At 43.3% G+C, this 17,169-nt stretch overlaps 1 protein-coding gene across 1 annotated transcript in view; it reads right to left on the reverse strand.

Moving 5' to 3' along the window:
• Positions 1-338: 338 nt before the first annotated feature.
• Positions 339-17,169, reverse strand: part of LOC104963985 (uncharacterized) — a 54,975-nt gene continuing 38,144 nt past the window's right edge. The window contains exon 5 of the mRNA XM_010792683.1: positions 339-653. Within this exon, the coding sequence (XP_010790985.1) occupies positions 464-653 (190 nt within the window). The 3' untranslated portion in view covers positions 339-463. The remainder of the gene's footprint in view (positions 654-17,169) is intronic.

Here is a 17,169-nt window from a genome sequence, read left to right on the forward strand (position 1 = left end):
TTTTCCCTCCCCGACAACGCTACACAGTCAAAGACCTCTCACTTTTTGGAGAAGTACTTCCTGTTAACACCGTCTGTCTGTGTGTGTCTGTTGTTACCGACTCTTTGTTCTGTACACCTGTAGCCAAGCCTGCAAACTGGACGTTTTCAATCCAATTAAAAAACTTGATATCTCTTAAATTTTAAGAGGTTAAATTATTTTTATGACTGAAAGATAAAATATCTGATTTTACGGCAAACGGTCTGTACTATTCCAGTCGAGCATTTTGTTCACTACCATACCTTTGAATTCTTGTGGTATATCATTAACTTGTCGATCATGACCTGTGAGAAAAATATATTCATTCAATTTTCTATCATACTATACAACCTGTATGAGTATCTCATGAATATGACCACCTGTCAATCATGGCCACTAATATCATTCTCTAATACATATTTCGCATGGTCATCATTTAAAAACATTACCTTTGAAAACCACAATGTTTGCAGTTTTGATCGATTTCCACAAATGTGCCCATTGTTCTCCGAAGGCGACCTGGCGAGTTCTCTTTACACATCGGACAATGGGTGAATAATGACATCAGGGAAGACATGAACAAAAGCAGAAGCTTACTCCTAAGTGGATCATTGTCGTCCTGGTTGTCACTGTCCCTGTGAAATGGACAAAGAGTAAAATGATCAAGTCTGCAATAAATGGCTGGATCCGACCCGGCATAATGATAATGTAGCAACATTTAAAAAAACATGACAAAACGATACTCATCAGCTGACGAATCAGATTCCACGTCTGATGGGCTATAAAGATGATCATTTTGATTATCCTCTTCATGTTGGCTATTGTCCGCCTCAAGCTCTTTTTCCTCATCATGTGTTTGTGTCCCAACAGTACACGCAGTTGGTTTGACTTCAATTCCTGAGAATATTATATATAATATTATATAATTATATATATACGCATGTATGTATGTGTATTTGTATCTTACATATCAATATTTAAATATTATGATACTGACCTTTGGAACAACCAACATGGATTCGAACTTGCTGACCTGAAACGTGGTCGTGCCTGCATGGACTTGTGGTGTATTCGTGGAGGGGGGTCCGTTTCAGTGGCGGCGCCAGAGATTTTCTCTAGGGGGTGCTGTGGGGTAGCTTGACGTTTCAAAGAGGGTGCTCAAACTTTAAGGGTTTCCCATTAATGCACCAGCGCTACAGTTGAATTTTATACTGCAACTCATACTTGTCAACCGACAACTTGTCAACTCCCGATTTCATTGCCCTCTCCCGGTTTCCTCCCGGGGTCATATTTCTCCCGCATTTCTCCCGATTTCTCACAAAATCAGATTTACACACAACTGTTTCCATTCGGACTTTAATACAGCTTAACCATTGTTTGGTTTCCATGGTAACACGTCTCTTTAGTAGCGCGCGCAACTGAAAGTCTGACAGGGTGAGGCAGATAGTCACAGAAAACAGAACAAAAATCGACAACTACTCTACTCTCTGCTCACTCCTTTCCTGCCCACACATATGCTCCATCAAGGATGGTGCTACAGGCCGCAAGGCATTGCACTTAGCACTATAAGCATGTTAATGTTAATCTAACAGCTCCGGCGATCCACTAGCACCCCGAACGTGGACAACAGAGAAACATATTCTTCATGACCAAAGTTGGAATTGAAATAAAAAAGGAAAGTGAAACTTATGCTCGTCACCCTCTCCCTCCGGTCCACATTAATACAAATGATCCCAATACGCATGAACTATGAAAAGATCTTAAAATCAATACAAATGTATTTATTATAAACGTTAGTCCTTAACATCTTTTTAAAAAGTTGAACAAACCCCACACAGCTCAGTAAAGACTGTGAAATCTTGACTTTATTTGATCATTTCAGTAAAAACTAACGTCCATATTTCTCTTTTTGATTATAATACTGATGAACGTTCAAAACAAAGCACTTTGGCAAGTTATCGTTTTTAAAAAGCTTAATAAGCACCGTAACTTTCATGATATCATTTCTCGGTCACAATCGGTTGTTTCCGTGAACGGCCGACTCTTGTGTGAAGCAAATGATGCGGCTGCAAGGCATTGTGGGGCAGCATTTTCTCCTCTCCTTTCGGTAAGGGAGGTCCAGTGGTTCCTAAGCTAAAGGAGGTTATAAAGGAAAAACACAGCCCTGTTGAAATTACCTCTTTTATCTTTTGTTCAAAAATTACGATGCCCCCGAGCTAATAATGTAGTCGTTTCTTAGTGTAAATGACCTCTTGTGTTCTCTTTGATTCTGACCCGGGCGTTTTACTCCGTTTCTGTACTTGTACTCTATTATAATATAGTGTTAAAAGTGTTCTCGTTACAAAATAAGTTTGTTTTTGTTCCTTGCACGTGTTTACAAGAATAGTGAAGAGTTTTTCCTCGTCTTTCGTCTGTACACATCACAACGAGTCTCTGCTGAGGAGAGTCTGAACTACACTTTGGAGGTCCTTGTTTTCCCCTTCCCTCCACGACTTGTGTAAATGGGAAATAGGGAGGGGGGATTTAGGGTGGGACCATGGGGGAGGAGAGGTTTCTACCTGAGGTCCCGATCAGATGAAGTTCGATTATGTCCCCGAAGGTTTACCCGGTAAAGTTAAGACGTAAGTCTTTCCTCTAATAAGTTCCTAACTTTTCATTGCTAGTACGTGTTCTACATTTATAAATAAGTTGCTGGGAGGAAAGTGGCGTTAAGTTACCCTTACTAAACTACCCTTGATAAGTATAAATTTGTAAATTGATTTGTGGAAAGAGGTCTTTATAACTGAGAGTCACTCAAAGTCAAGATTGGACCCTATTGACGCTGACTTAAGAGTGTAATGTTCATAAAATACCAGAGAGAAGAGTAATGGGTTGCACAGAAATCACAAACTTCTAGTGAAATTTTTTTCCTGTTTCTTTGGTTGAGTTTGTAAATTACTTGTATTTACACTTTATTTTTATAAAGTCACTTACAAAACGCTCATTTGATTTGTATCGTTCTTGGAAGACTTGAACTACGAGTGATTTTAACGGTTGACGGGTGTGTTATTGCCAACTACTACTACCTAATTCTTCAGTAATATGTATGTACTCATATAATTCTTGACATACCAATTTCTCCCTACCAAATAAATGTCTACAAGGGATTTGCAAGTAAAGTGTCCGACGGGTACCATCTGACCTAGTAACAATGGTAAGTCGTTAGCGTCGTTGTCGTGTTCCCGACGAAATAGTTTTAGTTGTGTGTACAACTAGTTAGTCTCGTGAGACTTTTACATCAGGTATTTTTTTGAGACCCAAAATCTTGAATCCAGTAACAACCCATCGAAATGTAAACATCTTTTCGTCCTCCTTACGATACGAACTGAGTCTTTTCCTAGTCCTACCTCCGTCTCGACTCACGCGACCACCTGAACATTCTAATGATGGTGGCTCTTTTCCCCAAAAGGGTGTGAGAAGTGCGACACTCAAGAGAGAACGAAACCTTACGTTAAACGACTGAGACTTGGAGAAGAACTAAAAATCATTTTAGAAAGAGGTGTAAACGCAGGGGCGACCTTTCCCAAACCCCGAAAGGAAAGAAGAAGAGACAAAGATTCTTTCTGTCCTGCCCTATTTCCCAGTACACTTCTCCTGCCAACTACGTCTAATTAGATTTTTATTCTCAGACGAATTTATTTGGGGTGTTACAAGTGTGTCATCCCTTTATATTACGTCTACATAAACCATTTATGATAAAAAGACTTGAACTCTGAGTGAAGAGAGAAAAACCGTCCAAAAAGTTTAGAGTGTCGGGAAGAAATGAGTGTGTCCTCCTTATGTTATTTATTTGACCCAATGTACGTATTTTGTGATTTTTAATAGGGAGCCAATTTTGTACCATTTTGATATAACAAGGGGGACACTAAATAATTTGTAATTACCGTAAAATTTTCATGTACATGATTAATTATTATTAATTATTATTGTTATTAGTCTTATTATGACAAAATCAGAGTAGATATAATAAAAGAAAGAAATCAATTCAGTTCCCGGTTCGGAATTTTTAAATATACGTTCCACTAACCTTCGATTACTATTCCATTATTTGTCAAAAGATTACCTACGTCATTTCTCAGAGAAACACAGCTGTGTAAATTAACCCCTTTTTATCTTTTTTTCAAAGCATACGTCCTAAATGCCTGTTTTATGCTCCTTTTCGTCCGCAGTGTTAAAATCGGAATTAATTGTTTAGTATATAGTGAACGAAATTCGAGACTTGCTAGTGTTGTACCATCTAATTTGTCATAAATCGTTTTTGTTTTTATTTTTTCGAGATAGTTAGCCTTTACTTCTAACTAAGATATTTTTTATGTCAGTAACCTCGTACTGCGAACTCCAGATGGAGTGTCCACTAATATCCCTTCATTTTTTGATATTATGATGTTGTCCTTTAACGGGTAGAGTTGTCCTGCAACCAAACCTGTAAAAGCCCCGACGGCGGAAAGACGTTTACACTCAAATAAAGTGTCTTAATTGCCACATCCCGTATATATGTCTAATACCCGAGTGTTTTGATTTTATGGACCCCGTCTTCGTGATTGTTTTAGTCATAAAGAGGTAGGTGGTGGGCTCGGGAGTACTTCGATACGAGAAACCTCTTTTTCAATTGCCCCACGCCGATCCGCACACCATGCCCCCAACCACCCTGAAACTCCTAATGATGCCGGCGTGCCTTTTTCAAAAAGGTGTTAAAAGTGTCCGACACACCAAAGTCAAGGGCACAACTTCGGTCATCCCACCTGCCCGTTCCGGACTAAGGACGGCCCTTTTGCAAAGAGTGTCACCCAGTGTCGGACGCCCATTACCAAGAGAGGCCACCAACGCGTATGTCGGGCTACACAAATAATTTAACTTGGAAGAAGAGTATTTACCACCTCGGGACGGTTTACCAGTGTTCGACCATACCCAAAGAAAAGGTCACCACTTCCGGCAGAACAACTGAGAGTTCGGCCTCAGACCACGTTTTCTGACGAGGTGTAAGGAGTGTCGACCATGCCAAAGAGAGGCCACGCTTTGAGCGGGACCTACCGTAAAACACTCGATCTCCTTGAGACTAACCCTTCAGAATGGGTGTAACCAGCTGTGGCTTATGAAAGAGAAATCACCCACTTGTGGCGGCCCTACTTCAAAATCACATCAAAAATGAAAAAATTTTTCAAAGGGTGTGAGCCATACGTCTACATTGCCGAGAGAGAGACCCACCTTAATGAAATACTAACATTCGAGTGACCGGCCTCACGGCCTTCGAAACAGTGTACCCCACCAGCGGTCCTAAACGCCCAAAGAGAGGACATACCCTTCGGATCCAAACACTTAGTGGTACCCGGAGGACCTTCTCTCTTGAAAAGGGTGTAACGCGAGTGTCCGCGCATCGCCAAAGAGAGGTCACACTCTGCGCCAACACCCCTCAAATCGGCTAAGGCCCCTTCCTCCCTCCAGCCGGGGCGTAAACCCAGTGTCCGACTTCTACAAAAGGCTACACTTCAGGAGACACACGTGTAAAATTTATGAGCTATCAAACACTTCCTAACAGTGGTCACGACCCTGTCGACCAACCCAAAAAACCCAGGATACAAAAGAGGAGACCAAAGATAAGTTCTGTTTGTCCTTCAACTAGTCTGTTTTTTAATTACTGTAAAGAAACTTTTGGAACCCTTAATTAAAATCTCGGAAGTAATAAAAATACGACAACAAAGAACTATAAATATCTTTTACTTAGAAAATAAACTCTAAATATATAAAAAAAACCCCCTGTTATATCTTGTCTCCTTTGTTCGCCGCCTTTGGTCTTTCCTTTAATCTGCTTCGCTTATGTCCCGGCGTATATGTGTGTGTTGTCTGATTAGGTACACATAGTAATGTGTATTATGAAGTTGGTTTCCCATTAGTTCCAAAAGAAATTAAGACTGATTTAGATCCTCAATTATATGTGTATTGATGGTCATTCCCTTTTCACAGTTTACTATGTAAAAAGTACAAGTACAATGATAAATTTGAATTTTTTAGTGTTGGTTTTTTAATGTTTTACTATATGTACAATACTAAACGTCTTTTCAAAACCTACTCCGGTTTCTTTGACAAACTAACTTTCGAAACACAGAACCAATCAGAAGTACAAAAGTGACATTAACTTAACTTATAAAATTTACTTTATGTACATGAAGTTACCTCATTTTCAAAAGACGTTTGACTGGACCCCTCTCCCTGCGACGAAGACGCCAGAAGAGAGGTACAAAGAAGAGGCCTACAAAGAGACCTTCATTTGAGGTTGACGTGATTGGGATTCATATTGGGTGAAAGTGTGGGAGGGTGAAGGACGTCTGCGGGGAGGGTGGTTTAAATTTAAAACGTCCGTAAACAAGTCCGCCTGGCTGAGGAGAACCTAACCTGAACTTTGGAAAGGGTCCTGTTGTCCTCCTTCACACTTGAGGTTGGAAAAAAAATTAGGCTGGAAACACAAGGACAAGGAAGAGTAATCTGCTGGGGGGGGGAGTCGGGTGTTGTGGATGACGATTTGACTCGGACTAGGTTCTGAGACCCGACCCTCTCAATGAAATTTTAACCCAAAATACATTTCCGTTGTCTGTTACACCTTGAATCTTTTTATTCTTCGGGCTTCTATAAATACCTAGTTTGTATACAATAAGATAATCTTTTGGACCCCGGTGCTTTTGGTTACCCCTCCCCGAATATCGACAACTAAGACCAAGACTATTACTCCCCGTTCAGTGAAATTTTAGGTGGTCGGGGTTAGTGTGACGCCTCGTTTTGGGCATGCACAATTCTTTGTAACCACCCTTTGTCTTACAAGAGCAAAGACGGGATCAAGGGAATTTCGGAGGGCTGTGGTCAATAACTAAAGAGAGGGCACACTTTAAATCCTACGTCCCCCCAGTTTGACATTTTATTTCGCACGACTTAGTTTGTAATTAGTTCTAAGACAATGACAATACACATAAGACGGAGTTTTCATGCGTCGTTTACAGTAAAATCGACGGTGATAAAATCGACAATTAAACGTCTAGGAAAAAGTATTGTCTGTCCCCTGCGGTAAAACCACGGATGAAAAGTTCGCCTTAGAAAGCTTGAGACTAGTTTGACATGTTTGATGAAGAACGAATCAGTACCACACAAACGGAGTCCGGCTGAAAATCATAGGTCCCTATAACATGAAAGAGTTGTGTTTGAAAAGAGTTTGATATATAAATAAAAAGTTTTCTTTACATGACCACTTGTGGTCTTTTTCTTTGCCGGGACAGGTGTCTATGTACTTCTACTTAGCGCTTACTCATAGTCTTAAAGTGTTTTTTTCCCACAGAGAAGAAGTTTGGGTTGTACATTTTGTCTAGTAAACTTTACACCCGCGGTCATCCACGAAGTCTCTCTGAGGAGAGTACCTGAACTACGACTTTGGAGGTCCTTGTTTTTCCCCTTCCTCCACGACTTGTGTAAGTGGCGAAGTAAGGCAGGGGGATTTAGGTGAAATATGGAGGCGGAGGCGAGCGGGCGGGGCCACGGAGAAGGTTTACTGAGGTCCCGACTAGATGAATTGAACTCAGCGTCGGAAGTTTACCCGGTTAAATTTAGACGTAGGTCTTCCGCTCTAAATAAGCTCTTGTTTCATTCACACGGTCCGTGTTCTTACACTTTATACATAAAATTGCTGGGAGGAAAGTGGCGGGTAAGTTACAAGTGACAAAAGTCTTGAAAAAAAAAAAAGTCGTGAAGCGGAGCCGGGTAAGTGTAAAATGTGTGTGGTGTCTAAGGTTTTGGGGTTGGGGAAACGGCCACCGATGAGAACCCCTTCGACGTCCCGGTCCGACTCAAGCTTACAGGTAAAATCAAATCCTTGGAACGGATTGCCTCACTTTACTGGGCCTTCAGGGAGTCACCGTCGGTACTATTCGACGGCAAGCTATAAGAGATACTACTACTCCCTTTTCCTCNCATTGTTGGTTACTGTGATTATCTACCGTACATTGTTGGTTACTGTGATCTTCTACAGTACATTGTTGGTTACTGTGATCTTCTACAGTACATTGTTGGTTACTGTGATCTTCTACAGTACATTGTTGGTTACTGTGATGTTCTACAGTACATTGTTGGTTACTGTGATCTTCTACAGTACATTGTTGGTTACTGTGATTATCTACAGTACATTGTTGGTTACTGTGATTATCTACAGGACATTGTTGGTTACTGTGATTATCTACAGTTCATTGTTGGTTACTGTGATCTTCTACAGTGCATTGTTGGTTACTGTGATTATCTATTCTACAGTGCATTGTTGGTTACTTTGATCTTCTACAGTACATTGTTGGTTACTGTGATTTTATAGAGTTGGGACGTTACTACTGCTATTTCTACAGTAACTCCAGAGTTGCTGTAATTTTTGGTTGGAAACATGGTATTATACTCTAAAACGGTATACAGTAATTTACTGTGCACAAACACTGTAAATAACTGGATTTCACAGCCATTTTTATCAGTGTGTGGATGCTGGGATCCAGTGCAACCTGCAGCTAAACCTCCCTGAAAGGGACATAATTGATGAGGAAAAAGAGGTTGAGGCCGACAATAGCCAACATGATTATCAGGATACAGGATTATCTTTATAGCCCATCAGACGAGTATCGTTTTGTCATGTTTTTTAAAATGTTGCTACATTATCATTATGCAGGGTCGGATCCAGCCATTTATTGCAGACTTGATCATTTTACTCTTTGTCCATTTCACAGGGACAGTGACAACAAGGACGAGAATGATCCACTTAGGAGTAAGCTTCTGCTTGTGTTCATGTCTTCCCTGATGTCAGTATTCACCCATTGTCCGATGTGTAAAGAAAACTCGCCAGGTCGCCTTCGGAGAACAATGGGCACATTAGCGGAAATCGATCAAAACGAGGGGTTACGTATGGTAACCCTTGTTATATAAACACAAGCGGAGCCTTCTACTGGACTCTATGGGTACTCCCCTCGATCCTATCCTGCAAGCATTCATCCACTGAGACTTTCTAGACGTAGCCGGCCCCGGGACGGGCCTACCTGAATGCACGCGCATCTCACCGCATAAAAGGAGGCCTTGCCTCCTTACTGTCATCCTTTACTTCTCTTCAGCAAGCAGCATAGGACAGACAGGGCCCCTGAGTAGAGGGCTCCGCCTGTGTTTATATAACAAGGGTTATCATACGTAACCCCTCGTTATATCTCTCACAGGCTCCCCGATGTATACATGCGCTGTCGTCCCACAACAACACTGTTCCATCTCACTGTTTCTGACCGGCTTTCTGGTTAGCAGGCGCTGCGCCTCACTCACCTCTCCCTCGGCCGTAACCGTGGAGAGAAAAGAGGCTGCGGCTGAGAGAGCAGACCCTGACGCGCTTACCCCGCGGAGGTGTGCTATGATGTGGAGGACTCCCCCCCACCTGCTTTAGGGGCCCACCTTCATCTGTGTCATCTCTGAGTACCACGGAGCCCTGACGCGATCCGACGCTACTAGGATGATTGACAGACATTCCCGCCTCACTCTACCCAGGAGAGGGAGAATGAGACGCAGCGGTGGAAAGGCGTATAGCAGCTTTCTTGGCCATGGCTCGTGTGCAGACGCGTCTCCCCCCAAGAGCGGGTCGTTGCTCAAAGCCATGGTTCTCCATGGCTTTGAGCAACGACCCGCTCTTGGGGGGAGACGCGTCTGCACACGAGCCATGGCCAAGAAAGCTGCTATACGCCTTTCCACCGCTGCGTCTCATNACACATAACGTCACAATTACATAAGGAACTCCGTCTAAAGACACATGTTAATGTGTTAGGTCGTGGGACTTAGTGATAGACGGTTCTCTAACCTCCGTACTCTAACAACAAACTAATCTTTACACCACCTTTAACTTTTTCCCAATCCCAAATCCGCTTGCGAGATATATTGGCAGAGAAACTCTATCAAGGGACATTCAATGTTCGTCGTTGTCTTCACACTGGATGAGATTTAACTACATTTGACGATGAATCTTGTCTCTTTATGAGTTTGTGTCTCGTCAAATCCAATACTGGTCAAAATAACTCACGGTTCTCTCTCAATTATCGTCCTCAGCCAACTACGCGAAGTACGAGTACTTGGAGTACGACGAGACCCCGGGTACAAGTACTTCAAGAACACATGAGCGGCCCTGAGTGCATTGTAGTAGGACGGAGACTTGACACCGGACGAGACATGTAGTCGTCAACGGGAGGTAGTGTAACGTCCGTACGGCAACCTGTACGCCTTTGCGAGTGTACTGCAACAGTGTGCAGCAGTAGTCGAGCCTGTAGACGGAGGCGTCAAGGAAGAGCATCTAGGAAGTAGCACGATCCAGGGGACACGACCACGCGGACGTTTTCCCCCCACCCAAAGTGGCCGTAAAGTAAAAAGTCAGTACTAGAGATAGACCTCAAACGCAGATGTCATTATAGATCGGTCCGACACTCTAGAAGGTACAACTAGTAACGCCGGGCCTGAACTACGTAAGCGAGTACGGGTAAGCTACGAGGTCACATCAGCCGCATTGAGCGGGAGAGCTACTCATGACAAGGTACATCAACCACGCACATGTGGTACTTCGTCGGAAGAGGGGACGTCCTCACCGATGGACAAGTCCATCCTCCTGTACAGCCTCGTCAGCGAGTACGGTGAGTATCCCGCTGGGACCTTCAAAGAAGAGGAGCATTCCTTCCACTAGACTCTCTCCCTCAGCAGACCAATCGTAGTACAACAAATCCAACTTCGACAGTACAGATTATATCCTTTAGTCACTTTGTGCAGCTTACCTTAGTGTCGCAAAGAAACCTACGTACGACAATATCCTATGGAATCATAGCGAGCGTTTTTGACTACAACAGGTCGTCGTCTTTTGTTCGAGGGGTTGGTGTGTTAATAAACGTGTACGTCTTCCGTCCCGTTGTAGTATGAAATAAACCTCGACACAAATACGGTGAACTACTACAGATCTATCTATGAAATAACACAGATAGAAATCGATTTACGACTTAGTATTACTCGACAATTATGAGAGCTATTTCAGTGGTTGATTGCAATAAAACTTACGGGAAATCACGACCCAGTCCAACCAAAAATGTCAATTTGTCCGACGACAACGCTGGGTTTACTGTGTTTCTCGACACCTCATTTTGGTTTATCATTTTACCTCCGGAGGTTGTTTTTGTAACTCGAATGTTGGGAAATTTCAAACATTCTCGACTTTCCCTTTGACGGCTCAACCCACTGTTGAGCGGCTGTTCTTGTAAATAGTAAATTTTGCTTTGACGTCCAAAAAGTTCATAGTGGCTAAGTATTCTGAGTTGAGTCTTACGCCGTTAAACGCTAATGACAAAAAACTGTAATAATTTTAGTCTCTCGAATGGAAAACGACAAGTACAAGTAAGGCCTCCTCAGTAGACGACCAGACGACGACGACCACATACGCGACAAGAACATGACTTCGAATGAGATGGAGCCAAATTGGAAACGAGAAATTAATGGCGGCGTCGAATTGGGAAACAGATTGGACTCGCTCGTTGCTCGGATCTTACGTTCTTATACCTCCAACAGGTGTAAGGTCCCCGGTCCTCGAATCCTTAGGAAATTCGCCGGGAAAGTACACTCCCGCAGTGTTTTGTTACTTTCACATTGATAAACCGATTATGGACCCTGTAACATTTAGTACACAGCAATATGGAAAATGGACAACAAAACTAAAAAAGGACTGGATCGACAAATCAATGAATTAAAAGAACACATTCACGTATAAACAAACAGTTGAAAACATGCAACATACTATTCCTACAGTTTCGTACATATAGTAACATATTTTCAACTTGTACCGTTTTCTCCTATTGCAGTTTTTGGTAACATTGACATTTGTTTACACATTTGTAAACAAAAGGTAATGCGTTTTTTAGATATTACTGCAATACAAAATGTGCGTATTACACACTGCATTACCTTTCTCATTCATTACTCCACTACAATTTTAATTGTATTTGTATCTTATAAATATTAATATTACTTTCCCTTTTTGTTTTATTTTAACTTACTTTACAAATTGTTTTATTTCCTACATAAATAAAATAGTATTTCCGATTGTAAGTCAAAATTATAGCCATAAGGCTTTACATAAGCATTACAAATTAAAAAAAATGTCCAAGACCAATCTAAGTAGACATAAAAATATTTGGGCGCTTAGTTGTTAAAGGTAAGTCCCTGTTCGGTGGTAATACGTACTGCAGACCGACATGGCATCTAAACATTTTTACATCCACGTGACACTGAAGAAAGGTCGCACCTCCCGCGCACACCGCGCACGAGACGACGGAGCGCCCCTGAGAACAGAAACCATTGGTTGCAACAACAGTATTGCAAACGATTCCCTTCGTGAGAATTTATCGGTAGACTTAGGTTTTGGAAATGTGTCCATTATATTCTCAAGTATTTGACACGACGAATCCAATCTTTGATGAGTTGAGAAAGGACAGATAATGCGCAGAATATTTGCAAACGAAAGTTGCAATCGTGTCGAGCCCCATTAGCGAACGACAATCGCATCCGATCAAATCCAACATCGACTGCTTATCGTCACACATCCAGAAAGACAACCGAAACAACCGACCAATATCTATTATAGTCTTAGTGCCTCTACAAATACTCCGCCATGTAACCTTTTAAGTTCCCCCCGAAAGCCTGAGAAAACCCGTGGTCAATAACTAAAGAGAGAAGATGAAATAAGACCAAAAAAGCCTGAGACGACAATAGACAATACAATGGAAACTAGTAGATAAAAACAACACCACTCAAAACTACCAGCGAGCCCATCCCAGCGCATCGTAGCCTAAAACAATACCAGTGTTGACCTGGATTGACACACGAGAATGTCTGTCTGTACCTCCAGCTGAGGATCGGCCTCCGATCTGTGCTCAGCAAGCCGCGGTGCCAGCGGGATGGCACCCTTCTTCAATGTGAATCGAAAACACGTCGGATGAACCCGTATATACATTAGTATTTCAGATGTTTGGGCCAATAATGCATCGTCGGTCAAAGGGAAGTACGACAGAACGTAATACCGACCAGTAAAACATGTACTCCGTAGAAGTCTACCCTTTTTATACACAACGTAAGCACAATCCCAAGCTCAACTTATACATGCTTATCGTTACTCCCTAGCAGTAGAGTGCATGACTGAATGAGTGCGTGGTTCGGACATTTTGATCCAGAGAATTCTTTACTGGCTTAATGCCTATATGTAAAGCCTTAATCGCTATAATTTTCTCCGTACTGGTTCTTTATCACTACTCGGCGGGAGAGGATGAGCTAGAGTGATTTTTAAGTGATCAGTTTAGCCGAACATAGACAGAACAACTATATCGAGTGCTACATGAGTGAAGTTTTTAAAAAGAGAACAAAGAGACACGTATACGTTTAGACGTTATCCTTGTGTTTCTACGAGAATTTTAGTATATTACGAATTGTTACGTCTTCACCCCCTAATACACAATAAATCAGAGTGAGATACAGGATGAGTGCGCGGGTGAATGGCAGAGTGGGAGTACAAGGTGGGTCCGACATAGGATCTGTTAATTCAGAGAGTCCCACCCTTTGCATTTTCGTTAGTTTGCTCGAGTACTATTGAAACTCAACATACGCTATGCACGCGTTTATACGGTCTTTACAAATTCAGACACAACACAATGTCAAATGTTCGCCATCTCCTCGACCGAGGAGAGTCTGAGCGAATTTCTCCTAGACCTGTCGAAGTCGTGTCCACCCAACAAACAAATAACACCGCACTCCCGACAGAGTGGGAAACACTGGTACATACATGTGTCTGAAAAGTTACAACCTGGGAGAGACGACATGACTGACCAGATCCAAGGAGTGAGCGTGATGACAGGACACTCTGAGGGCCTCCAATCGCAGAGAGGATGATAGTCTATGAATTGTTTTCAACTGTTGTTTATTACGTGGACGTGAATGTTCTTTTAATTCATTGATTTGTCCTGATCCACAGTCCTTTTTAGATTTTGTTCGTCTAATATTTACCCATATTGACTGTGTTACTGAAATGTACTACACGGTCCCACTCCATCCTCGGGGTGTCTAGGTCATCATATCTATCTGTGCTGTAATAGATTGTACAAAACAGACGCGTCCTGGCGCCGTTCCACGAGGACACGCGCGCGGGCCACGTCGGCTGACATCTCTTCTCCCGAAGGTCGCGAGACCTCTTTCCCAGAGACAGCAGGACGCTTGACAACTTCTCGTCGAGGGAGTGTATCCATAGAGACAAGCGTCCAAGCAATACAACCAGCAGACAACGACACCCGAGTACCAGCCGCGCTATACTTGTTTTGCCTCACTCAAAGACTGAGGTGTGCCCCGTTGGTGACTCGCCCTAGATCTTTGTGGCGGGATACCTTGCTTGTTACCCGCAGCTACATCCAACGGAGACTTGTGAGGTACTCCCCAGGTCATGACGCCACTGCGACATCGGTCAGAGGTCATGTTTCGCGTCGTCGTCATGGGTAGTCCGCGCGTCCGGGTCGCTTCTACTGAAGGAGGCCTTACCTTGTACTTAGTCGTCCAATTCGAGACGACTAAATTATACAGTGTTTTTGATTTCATAGACGTTTTAACGGTAAGACTCAACTCAGAATACTTAGGTCACTATGAACTTTCTGACGGACGTCAAAAGCAAAATATTACTAAATTTACATAGAACAGCCGCTCTAACAGTGGGTAGCCGTCAAAGGGAATCGAGATGTTTCCGAAATTTCCTCACAATTCGAGGTACAATGTTTATTAAACTAACCCTCGGGATGGTAAAATGATGATAAACCCAAGCCAATATCTCTCACAGGCTCCTCCCTCTACTGGACTCTATGGGTACTCCCCTCGATCCTATCATGCAAGCATTCATCCACTGAGGCTTTCTAGTCGTAGCCGGCCCCTGGGCGGGCCTACCTGAATGTGCACCCATCTCACCGCATGAAAGGAGGCCTCGCCTCCTTACTGTCATCCCTTTCTCTTCAGCAAGGCAGTGAGATACAACTGAGTGAAGAGAGACGGATACAAATATAGGACAACGTAGAAAATGGAGTCACCATTGGAGCACCCCTGTCCTTCGTGTCCGGGCGATGACCCCCACTGTCGGTGCATCGAGTGCCTGGGGTCCGACCACGCGGCGGCCAACCTGCGCCCGCTTGCAGTCTGCAGCGCCTGCCAGCTAATTCCCGCTTGCCGGCGGGGGGGGCTGAAACTCGACCAAAAACCAATCACATGAATCTCCCGCCCCAGACACACAAGCACGCGGCTTGATTGGCTAGAGCTTGCACTGGCATATGATTCGATTGGCTGACGCCTCCGTCGAGGCGTCAAAAGTAGAACATTGCTCTACTTTTGCTGGCTTGGGTTTATCATCATTTTACCATCCCGAGGGTTAGTTTAATAAACATTGTACCTCGAATTGTGAGGAAATTTCGGAAACATCTCGATTCCCTTTGACGGCTACCCACTGTTAGAGCGGCTGTTCTATGTAAATTTAGTAATATTTTGCTTTTGACGTCCGTCAGAAAGTTCATAGTGACCTAAGTATTCTGAGTTGAGTCTTACCGTTAAAACGTCTATGAAATCAAAAACACTGTATAATTTAGTCGTCTCGAATTGGACGACTAAGTACAAGGTAAGGCCTCCTTCAGTAGAAGCGACCCGGACGCGCGGACTACCCATGACGACGACGCGAAACATGACCTCTGACCGATGTCGCAGTGGCGTCATGACCTGGGGAGTACCTCACAAGTCTCCGTTGGATGTAGCTGCGGGTAACAAGCAAGGTATCCCGCCACAAAGATCTAGGGCGAGTCACCAACGGGGCACACCTCAGTCTTTGAGTGAGGCAAAACAAGTATAGCGCGGCTGGTACTCGGGTGTCGTTGTCTGCTGGTTGTATTGCTTGGACGCTTGTCTCTATGGATACACTCCCTCGACGAGAAGTTGTCAAGCGTCCTGCTGTCTCTGGGAAAGAGGTCTCGCGACCTTCGGGAGAAGAGATGTCAGCCGACGTGGCCCGCGCGCGTGTCCTCGTGGAACGGCGCCAGGACGCGTCTGTTTTGTACAATCTATTACAGCACAGATAGATATGATGACCTAGACACCCCGAGGATGGAGTGGGACCGTGTAGTACATTTCAGTAACACAGTCAATATGGGTAAATATTAGACGAACAAAATCTAAAAAGGACTGTGGATCAGGACAAATCAATGAATTAAAAGAACATTCACGTCCACGTAATAAACAACAGTTGAAAACAATTCATAGACTATCATCCTCTCTGCGATTGGAGGCCCTCAGAGTGTCCTGTCATCACGCTCACTCCTTGGATCTGGTCAGTCATGTCGTCTCTCCCAGGTTGTAACTTTTCAGACACATGTATGTACCAGTGTTTCCCACTCTGTCGGGAGTGCGGTGTTATTTGTTTGTTGGGTGGACACGACTTCGACAGGTCTAGGAGAAATTCGCTCAGACTCTCCTCGGTCGAGGAGATGGCGAACATTTGACATTGTGTTGTGTCTGAATTTGTAAAGACCGTATAAACGCGTGCATAGCGTATGTTGAGTTTCAATAGTACTCGAGCAAACTAACGAAAATGCAAAGGGTGGGACTCTCTGAATTAACAGATCCTATGTCGGACCCACCTTGTACTCCCACTCTGCCATTCACCCGCGCACTCATCCTGTATCTCACTCTGATTTATTGTGTATTAGGGGGTGAAGACGTAACAATTCGTAATATACTAAAATTCTCGTAGAAACACAAGGATAACGTCTAAACGTATACGTGTCTCTTTGTTCTCTTTTTAAAAACTTCACTCATGTAGCACTCGATATAGTTGTTCTGTCTATGTTCGGCTAAACTGATCACTTAAAAATCACTCTAGCTCATCCTCTCCCGCCGAGTAGTGATAAAGAACCAGTACGGAGAAAATTATAGCGATTAAGGCTTTACATATAGGCATTAAGCCAGTAAAGAATTCTCTGGATCAAAATGTCCGAACCACGCACTCATTCAGTCATGCACTCTACTGCTAGG

Source organism: Notothenia coriiceps, unplaced genomic scaffold (assembly GCF_000735185.1).
Source record: "Notothenia coriiceps isolate Sejong01 unplaced genomic scaffold, NC01 NC01_scaffold00036517, whole genome shotgun sequence".
Classification (NCBI taxonomy): domain Eukaryota; kingdom Metazoa; phylum Chordata; class Actinopteri; order Perciformes; family Nototheniidae; genus Notothenia; species Notothenia coriiceps.